Here is a 12,008-nt window from a genome sequence, read left to right on the forward strand (position 1 = left end):
AAGTCCTCTTATAAATCAGTAGTAAAATAGATAATAAATGTGGTGCAAACTAAAAGAAAGGAATATGGTTTTTCAATTATACACCAATTCCTTCTGAGATTTTGATTCACATTCACATGGTATGAAAATTCAACCAGTTATAGGAGAAACTAAGGAGTAGATATATAGGCTATCATACCAAATAGTACCGTGACCGGAGGACACTCTCTCCCAATTTCTTGGTTTTCTACAATATTTGGAACGCATTTGCCAAACCGTGAGAAACAAGCTTTCACTCATGAATTAAGCCTTAGAGGGCAAGATCTCACAACAAATTTAAAGAACCGCAAAACTATTTACCATATGAACACATATAACACATGAACATTATTGTCTAAATTGTTAGATACCAGAATTTTTGAATTTTGATTGTCAAATTGCATTACTGGATCAAATCATTATTGTTTATTTTTCAACAATAGCATGGAGAATCCGGCTATAACACAAAACCTCCACAAATTCCTTTCCAGTTTCAGTAGATGGTGCCAATGTTGCAAGCCCTTGGCTACTCTTAAGGGAGAGTGAAAACAAAAATTTAAGGTTACAAAAAAAAAAATAAGGAAATGTAAAGGTGCCTCAGTCACTCCAAAAAAGAGTCAACGGTCAACACTTTGGGAGATCGGACGGTGGAGGAGGCAGCTTTTGATTAGGAAGCTTCCCATCTTGGACTACCCAAGCCATCCTCAGCCCCCAGCTCAAATGGACATCAAAGTGGCAATGCATGAGCCAAACGCCTGCAATTTCAGTCATACAAAAGCAAAAACTGTTTTAGTACATTGTGCCAGCCGATCACTTCTCCCACAATAGTTCTTTTTTTTTTTCCCACAAATAAATATGACGCTTTACTAATTATATCGCATGCTGAAATTAAGTTTTTTGTCATGCCCCGTTTCAAGATATATGTGAATTCACACATCAGTCCAAGTTGGGGTGTGACACATGTGTTCGAAACAAACAAAAGATTACCTGGGTTATCTGCGAGAAATCGGATAGCCGCCCAACCCCTGGCTGGAACTCCGTAGGTGTTCCTTTCAACAGGATCCACAAGGTTGAATTTAGGCGGGTCTTTGTTAGGGTCAAAGTTTCCAAAACCTTGTCCAACAACAAAAAAGTTGAAGCCATGAAGGTGAAGAGGGTGACTCTCAGCACCCAAAATGCTGGTGCCCTGCAACACCAATTCCACACTAGTATTGAACTTTAACACCACCACCTTTGTCCCATTACTCACATTGGTGTTGTTAGGTGGAGTGCCTGTATAATTGAACGGCTTGGGAGGAATAGTAGGGAAATCGGTGGTGTAAACACTGTTGGATTGAGCAAAGAAATGAGATTGAAGCAGCGCTACCGAAGGAAGAGCAAATGAGTTGTTGTTAATAGAAGCTGCAAATTTGGTGGTGTTGGTAGGCCCTTGGCATGTTTGGTTTTTAGGGCATGGGTTGGTTCCAAGCCCTACTGTGAAAAAGAAGCGTTTTTCGACAGTTCTGGGCACATTGGCTGGAAATTTAGAACTGGCCAAACTCCTGAATTTACTAGTAAAATTTGCAACAAAAGAAGTAGCATTGATTTGGGGAAGGATTGGCCTAAAAAGTGGGCTTTTCAGTGATGTGGAGGAAGAAGAATTTGAGTGTTCTTTGTACTCGAGAATTCCAGCAACAGTTGAATTGTCAAAAGTACCCCTGCCTGTAAAGTAGGGTCTGGCTAACATGAGGAAAGTGGCATTAGGGTATTGAGGTTTTGCCTTGAGAAGCACGTTTGTGGTTTGCCCTGGTGTAATGAATAAAATATTGGTCGTGAAGGGTTTGACATACACAGCATCTGCTTCAACTACTGTTAGGCTGTGGTTTGCTATGCTGAAAAACAGTTCATCATTGACTGCAGCGTTGATCAATCGCAAGAGGTATGTCTTTCCAGGCTTCACCTTTAGACTGAAAGTGTCTGGAAAAAAAAAACACAAAAATAAAGAGAAATTATAACTAAACTTTTTGTGACAATATTATATATGTTTCATGGAAAAAAAAAATGTTCACATGATCGATGTGTATGTACCCTTTTTGGAACAATTGTACAATGGCCCTGGAAGTCCGTTAATCGTATAGGCATTGGAGACATTTGGACCATTTCCGGTTTGTAAAGCCTGGCTAATTACAGCCTCTGTGTCAACATTCCACCACTCACCTGTAGTGATTTAAACATATATGAAAAGTTTAGCATGTTAGTTGTTGTATATGCATAAAAGTTACCTACTATGTTATAATTTCAGTTTAGTACGTTATGTTGTCAGACTGTTAAATTTGAACTATTAAGAAATGGATTCTTGATTTAATGTGTAATGACAGCTTTACAGTTTCACCACATAATATGTTACCCTAAAATCTACAATATCTGAGAAATGCTTGTTTAATTAATGATTCTCTATAATTTGGTAAGTTTAGTTAATTACCAAAAATGATGGGAACTTCTTTGTGGGGTTTGGGGAAAGGGTACGGAGCATGGCGCTTAGGGAGGATGATGAGGGGTCCATAGACAGTAGCTCTTAGCCATGAGATGTGAGCATGCCAGAAGAGAGTTCCCCTTTGGCCAATGATGGTGAAGTTGTACACATAACTCTGGTTTGTTTGAATAGGGCACTGAGTGATATATGATGGCCCATCTGCCCATCCATTCTGCAATTGTCTAATGCCATGCCTGTGTTCACATTTTCATTAATCCACAAATAAAAAGTAAAAAAATGAAGAAAACAATATTTGATTTTAATTGAGTAAAAATTGATTAATTATAAGTTGTTTCGTACCAATGGATGGTCATGTTGTTTGGAACATGATTGACCACGTTAACCAAAACCCTGTCTCCTTCTCTGGCAATAATTCGAGGTCCAGGGAACTTGCCATTCACTGTCACAATGCTCTTTGTGGTGCACAGCCTAGTCACATTTTTCAACTTTATCTGCACAAAAATTAGAATGTTATAATTACATTTAGAGCATGGTATATTATTTAATTATAAGCCGCAACAATTTTGATGTCAGACTATGTATCAGGACTACATATTTTGTCAAAAAAAACCTAATCAAGCAATAATTTGAATTCACAGTTTATGTATTTATCATACGTACATCGAATTTGTAATGCCTTGTAACACTGCCAGCTGCAGCAATGGCAAACTCAGGAGAGGCCAAGAGAGAGATAAGAGCAAGAAGAAAAGCCACTAGAAATGTTGGTGAAAAAGGAATAGAAGACGCCATTTGAGCTAGCTTTGCAGTGGTCTAAGAAGCTTGGCCTGTGAGATTTGTTTATATACAAATGAAAAGGTGTGTTTGGTCCATTAGGTAATAGGAAGTTACAGGTTTTGACAATGAAGAGAGAATTTACCAACTGAATTTGTTGGAATTTTGGACCCATCTAATTGCTAATTACGGCTGTAGAGTATCATCCAAGTAATTTATATTTTCTTATTTGTGCCAGAAGAATCACTTATCATCTGTCTGACCTCTTAGTCCTATTATTGTTACTCATCACCAGATTTTGTCCATCATTATCCTCAATAGAAGCTAATAGATTCTTTTCCCTGCTTTTCACAGAAGTCGTTTGGTTCATGCCTAGCTTCTCCAAAAGCCATTAATTTTGTATTTACAAGTGTGGTAGGTGCGGCTTAGTATCTTTTTTATACAGAAATATAACCACACACTATCCTAATTTTAATTTCTTAAGAATGAAGGTGTCAAAGAGTGAATGTTTTTGTTATTTTGGAAAATTTTATAGGACAATAATAAGGCAAATGATGCTTTATGGCACAGAATGTTGGACGATCAAAAAGCAACACGTGAAAAAAAGATGAGTGTATTAGAGATGAGAATATTTCGTTGGATGTGTGGGCACACGAGAAATGATATGATTAAGAACGAGGTTATCCGAAGTAAAATAAGAGTGGTTGCAATTAAAGATAAGATGAGAGAAAATCTGTTAAGATGGTTTGGACATGAGAACCGAAAACCTATAAATGCTCCGGTTAGAAAATACGACTATGAGACGGAGGCTTAAAGCAAAAGGGGTAAAGGAATACTTAGGAAGACTTTGAAATAGACTAAGGAATAGATATTAAGTACTTGGAACTAAAGGAAGATATTGGAACAAAATCGAGTGCAGTGGTGTTCTAAAATTCCTATAGACGATCCCAATTAGTAGAATAAAATTTGATTGTTATTGTTGTAGACATATATTCTCTATCTCTACATATATCACTAATCTATGTTTTTTATGAAATGATTGGACAAGAAGGAAAGATTCACTTTCTAATCCATCAAGTCCGGAGATCCGGACCATTGAAATTTGATTCAACAGTTAAAATTATTATAATTTTTAGAGTGGATCTCTATTTATATTCATTGGATCAAATTTCAATATTCGAATCCCCTAAATTAGTGAATTAGAAGGAACGGATCCCTTTCCAAGTATAAATGGGCAGATATAGGAGAAACTAAACAGTAAGATGTCCCAGTTACAGCGTTACTTGATTTCTTATTATTTTATTTTATCTTGGGCCTGATTCGTTGATTTGTTTATTGTGCGGGCTTTTGCCTAGTTACCCTATTTGTATCTAGTCTTTTTTCTTTTCTTTTTCTTATTAATAAAATTTGGTAGATAGGGACTAACGAAGGTGTTAGGTGGAATTGGGTCTTATTCTTTCTGTTTGTTTCTTACACACGATCGACCATCGACCAAGAATTAATTTTGCCTAATTCTTTTATATTTTTCATTAAAACACAAAAGGGTAACATGTTGATTTTTACGTGTATATTGACTATATACACACTGATCATAAAAGGTGAAAGTGTCTTATTCTCAGACTAATAAACCACAAGATTCATTAATCGTGTAGTAAATTTGTAGAAGTATATGAGTTTGCAAATCAAACTAGTTGTTGGTGACCAAGAAAAAGCCAGAGGCGGTTACAGCATCCAACATATGATTAATCTTATTTGCCTTAGAAATATTACAATTTAAGTCATGAATTTTTACGTCCAATCATGTTGATCAATTTCATGAAGACTCACTTGCGGTTGGCCCTCCTGCCATCCAAACAGAAATTAATATCAAGGACTCCAAAAGAAGACGACATTTGATCCGCCACCAATCTTTCAAGCAACAAGAAGAAAAATGATCACAGTTTCCTTAGAATTAGGTTAGTCTTGGTTGGTTTAATTGTGCTTGCCCCATATAACCAAACTCTTAACAATAGCTTAAACTTTAAATTAAACTACCAAGAAAAGATAATTTGAAAAACTATTTTCTTCTAGAACAAAAGTTATTGGATTTTCACCCTACTCCTTAATTTGTTGATGCGCCGACTAAACTCCTTATAGGCTGCTCTAAAACTGCAGTACATTAAGCAAAATTAATGTATTGAAAGCTACTATATTTAAACATTATTGTAATTTTGTAAAGCCCCACTAGCTAGTTCCCAATTCTAATTTTATCAACTTAAAATACTGGGGAAAACATACTGGGTTTAGTTAGGTTGGCTATACCAGTATGTTTCTGGCCCCCCTCTAAACTCGATTTTGAATTCCACTTCTCATAGTTTAGATGAATTTACTTTAAGATATCACTTGTATAATACAGTGAATAACAACTCAGCTATGGAGACCAAATTGTTGTAGAATTGGAAGTGAATACTTGCTTGTACCTGCAAGTGAAATGCCCCCAAAACAAAAAAGTTCAAAAGCAGTCCAAAATAATGCATCAAATAATGCAAGGGTAATTTGATAATTTTGTCATCATAAAAATATAATATAAATATAAGTAGGAAGAGAGAAAAGAATAAAAAAAATGAAAGGATGAGTGAGAGTTGATGGTGCCCACGTGAAGGAGAAAGGAAAATCATGAAGGTTGTGTTCAAAACATCTTAAGAAGCGCGTAGCGCCAATGATAAAAAAAAATTATGAAATGAAAAAATATTGAAGCAATTCACGCATATAAATACATTTAAAATGTGTAAGTCGCGCATAGCGCTATGATTTAAAAATTGTCTTTTGCACACGATTGTTTATTAAATATTATTTCTCTATTTTTAAGCACTTAAGAGGCGCATAGTGCCAATTATTAAAAATGTCTTTCACACCCTGCATAATAATATGATTCAATTAGTTATCAAATGATCATTTTTTTGGTAACAAACGATGTTATCTACACTAAAGGGGAGGAGATGAGCTTAGTCTCACAACGGGCTAGTAATAATGTGATTCAATCAGTTGTTTATTAAATATTATTTTCTCGATCTAATCTTAATGTAAAATCAATAGAATGTAGATGGAAATTGAAAGGCTGCTTTTATTATGTGGACTCAGCTGTTTTGATTGGTTTATAAGGGGTTTCTTCTAGCATTGTCTAATATTATTCATTTAGTTCAAATATTTGACTTTTTTTTTGTCATTAAAAAAAATTATGGAAGCAATTCATGCATATAAATACATTTAAAACGTATAAATAGCACGTAGCATGTTGTGATTCAAAAAATGTCTTCTGCACGCGCATAAGCGCGTGCATGAAAACTAGCCTAATATAATAAATGAGGATGACACACAAAGGCATGAACTTTTAGGACGCTTACTAAAGAGGACTAGGTTTGGTATTGATTACATGATCATTAACCCTTCACAGAAAAAGAAAAAGAAAAAAGGAAAAAAATTGTCCAAGTTCTACATAACATTCTAGTATATTCTTATTTTTAAACACATAAAAGAAATTGACCCAAAATAAACAGATACAAGACAATCAAATTGGGACTAACGATATTTCTCTTCACTTGTAAGTAATAAGCTTTTAAGTTCGACTCCCATGAATGACAAATTCAATACCAACTTAGTGTTGATCCACTGTGAGACTTGGTCCAAATATTAATTCATTAATCCCAGATCATAACAACTGCTATGACTCCCACTCCAAGAAGCACAGAAACGAACTTGAAAGCTGGAGTGTCGAAATAGCATTTAGCTTGTGGTTTAAACCCTTTGGCAATGAGATGGTTGATTGCAACATAGACGAAAACTCCACATGCAAGTCCCATTGAAATGGCATATATCCAATCAGCTACAGGTCCTTGAGTTGTGGCGTTGATGGCGATACCGATGCCTACTCCAACGGGATGGAAACAGCAAAAGCAAAAGAATAAGCTGCAGTTACTAAGAATGCTCTTTTGGGTAGCATCCTCAGTAGTGCAATCCCCATAGCAATGGCTGCAAAAATCTTGTGTAGTGATATTGTCCACAGATTCCTCCATTCATATGACTTTGTATCTGCAATACACACAAAGTAAACGAGCATTCATATTAGGAATCCTCGTAGGATCTTAAGCGGATGTCGGTTACAACAATGGTTTTTACTTTAGGGTACAGCTAGTGTCGGATTTGGGAACCTAAAGATTAGGGTTTAGCTCTCCCGAAAAAATAAGTTATTCCGAAACACTGACCGCATGCTTTTTAACTAATTTAGTGCGCCCTTCAAACGATCAGATGTGCCATTTAAATGTTGCCTGACCAATTTTGCAACTACAAATATACCTTTAAGAACCAAGCTCCACGCATACATATATACATATTGCACATTCATTGTCAATGTTTAGAGCCTTATTAAGTTACTAATTAGTTATCGCTTAAGCGTTTTATGTAAGTTTGGGTTTGTTGTTTCATTTAGGTTCATATGAATCATGCGATTCAATTTTTCAGTCAAGTCCTTACTTGTTACAATCAATAACAAATTTCATCGTTAATTTACGAGATGAAATTGTGAGGTCTTTATCATTAAGAACTGATTTATTCTTGTTTTCCTCTTTGAGAAGTACAAGGACTTGTTAATTACTAAACTGAATATAAGGAACACTTAACTGAAATATATAACACCAATCAAATTAATCATTTTCTCATATATTTATGGATAAAAATTACCCATGAAAGATGAAGAGTGGTAGATATATACGAAAAATATACATATATATAATGAGTTAATAAAACTTAAACAATATTTCAATTAAGTACCTGCAATTCCAACAGCAATGCCCTCAAAAACTGAATGAAAACACAGCGCAAGGATGAGAAGTATGGTGTCTCCGAAAGAAGATGTCTTCAAGAAAACTGGGTTGGCGTCCTCTCCGTCTTCCTTATGATCATGCAGTGCAGCAGTCCTTCCCTCCTCCACTTCCACTCTAGCTTCTCTTTCACCTGACCTTGTCACCAACAGCACGATGCAATCCCCAAGCATGGTTAGCAGACAACCAGCTGACGCTAGCATGAATGCGAAAGGGTATGCTTTCGCGGTAAGGTCATGAAATGTCTCATCTGAGTCACTCAAGAAGTGCATCAAAGAGGTACCAAGAAAAACCCCACCAGCAAATTGCGTCCCCAAGAGAAGAAAGCTTTCGTTCCATCGGTAAAAGTAGGGTGAGATGCCACCGGCGAAAGTGCTCACCAGTAGAATAATCAAGCACCATACTTTCACCAAAACCAAGCCTTTCGTATGCAGATCTTCATGTTGGCCGCTGTCATCATGGTTGCGGCCGCCATGACCGTTGACTAGGAATGGTTGCAGGGACAAGAGGAGCACAGAAACTAAAAGAAAGGTTGACTTAAGAGACGTACCTAATGAAAGGAGTGTAAGCCATTGATGTCTCTCAAGCTAATGGTTTGCATGATAAGTGACATGAAGACTTGTAGTTGTTTATGGTCTATAAATAAAAAATTAAATACAAGCTGTCCGGCTAAATCTTGCTCCCATTTATTCTCAATTTGTAGTACAAATTTGACTTTCGAAGATCGTATAGCCTTGATGTACTACACAATGAGCTTACATAGTTCGACATTGGAGCTATATTCCAAAATATTCTATCCGAAAATTCTGTTGTGTCACCAAATATAATATATTTCGGAGTTTTCAATCATTAAACTTTAATTATCGTTTTTTTTTTTTTATCAAAGATCTAACCAATAAAATTCCAACTAATGAATAACCCGAAGTGTACTAGGAAATTCTTATATTCTATCTAGTTAATTGGAAAGTACTATGTATGACTCTTCAAATCATGTGATAATAAGTGATGTTAGATGCAAAAACAAACATAGTTTTAATACTCTGGGATTTTTAATCGTTAGATCTTGATTATATATTGTATCTTTGATTAAAGATCTAACTTTGGAAACCCCGATGTATATTTGAAAATCCTTATTCTATCCTGGCAAATGATAAGTGTACTACGTATATGACTCATCAAACAAAATCATGAGATAATGAATGATGCTAGATGAAGAAAACACAAACAATATCCAATGGCATGATGAACTCTAAAATAACAATGATAGACAATTTCTAATGTAATATGGTACGTCACATTTGTCACCGTCGATATCATATTTCGCACGACATATACATATATCACTGATTGAAATAATTCAAAATTAAAGGAAGGTTATATCCATGTGATGCAGATCATGTCATTACATTGCAAAGATATGTTGGTAGGTTTATTGTATAACATATACAGATTGTATATGGCTCATCAGACGGGTATACCATGTCCGAACCGTCCGATTCACCCTCCCGGCTCTCCTGCCATGTTGACCCAGCTCTAAATTTACAGACAGGGCATATGCCTTGCCGGACGAGCCATGGAACTGCAAAAGAAAATGATAGGTTGAAATTAGAAAATATAAACCATATAACAAAATAGTCGAACGGGCCAAAGAACACCGCGTCAGGAAAGCCAGTATTAACAAATTTGGTGAGGAGTTTTTATAGTAGTAGAGAGGGAGGATGGAAGAAAATGTGTACAAGAAAATAATTCAAATTTAATGAATCATACTGATTGCATTATGTCCTGTTAATGATTAAAAACCACAAATCGATATGGGTAAATTCTGAGATTGTGTACTGTGAGACATCAAGAAATGCAGCATCATTCAACAAACTATGGTAATCATACAAATATTAAGGCTGGGAGAATGTTTGTGATATATCGTTAATACCAATAAGCAGAGGGTGTACCTGATGCAGACATTGCAAGCTACGAACTAGGTCCCCTCTGTTAACTTGCTCTAACCAATTCTGCATGTTAGCTCATTTTCTGATCCTTTTAGAGTCATGCTTTGTCAGCTGGAAAAAAAATGGAATTAAGGAATTGAAAGCACTCCACATAAAGTACACACAACACTGATGAGGTGCGCTATGCATTTGGGTCAGAAAGAACGGCCACAGAGAGAGATGCAGCTGCTAGAATATTATACAAAAGTAAACAGTTAAGCTACCCAAGCCGGCCATCACAGATTACACAATGTTTAGCCATCACCATCTAAGTTAGCGCCAAACTCCTTCTGCCGCATGGCAGAACAAAACTGTACACTGAAGCCTCGTTCAATATCTAAGATTGGATTGGACTGGATTGGATAACAACATTAAAGAAAGAAATGGATGCCAACTTTCATGGCTAGTCCATGTTCTACCTTCAACTTGGAGAAAATGGAGCCATCATCCATTTCCTTGGCAGCTAAAAAGGCCCGAGTATTAAAAAATGGAATGTGCTAATAAACTTCTCATAAGAATTCAAGGTTCGTAGTTCCTTTCCCAAGTCTCTTTGGAGGTAGAATGCAGCTCGTAAATATATAATTACAATGTAGTACCTTTAAGTGAGAAACTAGCTGTTTAAATCAAGAAAAAGTAACAATCACCGGCCAATATCTGCTCTAGTCTCTCAGAAAACAAAACTCATGGTTGCCAAACTTCAACGAATTCCTCTAGGCCATAGTCAAGAAATTACTCAAATTAGTATAAAGATAAGTATAGGGAAGCACTCAGGTATTCAACTATCACAGTCTGTATATCTTTCAAACTTGCAACGTCTGCCAAAGCTCCATAGTAAATCGGTTACTACACAAACAAAATGCAATATGTAAATATACAAACGTTCCCCGTTTGGTATGCCTGGCTTGAAAGTACCGAACCAGACTTTGAGTGATGGGTGAGGCAGGCTAAGGTGTGGGACGGAGCTTTTTCGACCCATGTATAAGCTTGGATCAAAAGTCTCCTATTTTTCAGATTTATGTTCAAGATTTGAGTCTCAGGTGGAAATTCAATTAGAGACATCAAACACGACTAAGACTCTTTTTCGATATAACTGATCACGTAATTAACATATAAAATATGATATTATGAGCAAGCAATTATATACAATCGAACAAGAATTTTTCTGATTGTGGGGTGACAAAAGTTTGATTAGAAAAAGAAATAATGCAAGAGCTCCCACAACTCAGCGGGGCACGTTGTTAGTGCCAATCAGCCAGCTATGCCACGAAAAATGTGAAGAAAAATGAATGAAACGTTATTTTTGCTACAAATGATGACACAACTCACAAGATATGGCACTGTAGATAGCTCAATTATTTGAGCCAGCACATATATATTACAAGTGGCATATTTCTTACATAAAATAAAGATATTTGTAGACTGCACACGGATCAGGATACTTTCTTGAGCTAAGAGTGAGGATCCTCTTAAGCAAGCTCATCGGACCATTGAAATTTTATTCAACGGCTACAAACAGGGAGCCTCTCTAAAAATTATAATAATTGTAACCGTTGGTTAGAATTTCAACGGCTCGATAGGCTTGCTTAGAAGGATCATCACCCTTAGTTCAGGAGAGGATCCTGATCCGACTGCACACCACCAACAATTCCATAATTTGGTGCTTTCCAGCCACAAATTCCAAATTTTGGATCACCGCTTTCACTTCGCACTAGGAGTCTAGGAACATATAGGTCTAGATGAAATGTAGAACCAATCATTATACGTTGTAGTTATCTGCACTTACAAAGAATATGAATGATTTATTAATAAGTGCAAGTTCGTAGTATCAACAATATTAACAATTCAAATACTTATTGGTCGCATATCAAACAACGTGTATATTTACAAAACTACAATTAACTGCAA

The 12,008-nt window shown here is 36.0% G+C and overlaps 1 protein-coding gene and 1 pseudogene across 1 annotated transcript; both read right to left on the reverse strand.

Moving 5' to 3' along the window:
* Positions 1-394: 394 nt before the first annotated feature.
* LOC103954333 (laccase-2) lies at positions 395-3,285 on the reverse strand. Its single transcript, XM_009366151.3, has 6 exons — positions 3,152-3,285; positions 2,831-2,982; positions 2,480-2,724; positions 2,086-2,214; positions 1,006-1,974; positions 395-773 (listed from the first exon to the last, which is right to left on the reverse strand). The coding sequence occupies exons 1-6, from the start codon at positions 3,278-3,280 to the stop codon at positions 643-645; spliced, it is 1,755 nt and encodes a 584-aa protein (XP_009364426.1). The 5' UTR covers positions 3,281-3,285; the 3' UTR covers positions 395-642.
* A 3,218-nt stretch (positions 3,286-6,503) lies between these two features.
* LOC103954276 lies at positions 6,504-8,691 on the reverse strand (annotated as a pseudogene).
* Between the last annotated feature and the right edge of the window lie 3,317 nt (positions 8,692-12,008).

The sequence above is a fragment of a genome, unplaced genomic scaffold (genome assembly GCF_019419815.1).
Source record: "Pyrus x bretschneideri cultivar Hongxiangsu unplaced genomic scaffold, Pyrus_bretschneideri_v1 Contig5, whole genome shotgun sequence".
Lineage (NCBI taxonomy): Eukaryota > Viridiplantae > Streptophyta > Magnoliopsida > Rosales > Rosaceae > Pyrus > Pyrus x bretschneideri.

Bases quoted from the DNA above. Each gene is read 5' to 3' on its own strand.
- LOC103954333 (XM_009366151.3), bottom strand. From the start codon at position 3,280: ATGGCGTCTTCTATTCCTTTTTCACCAACATTTCTAGTGGCTTTTCTT. The intron at 2,983-3,151 runs GTACGTATGATA...ATTTTTGTGCAG, and splicing joins CAAGGCATTACAAATTCGAT to ATAAAGTTGAAAAATGTGAC. The intron at 2,215-2,479 runs GTAATTAACTAA...AAATCACTACAG, and splicing joins AGAAGTTCCCATCATTTTTG to GTGAGTGGTGGAATGTTGAC.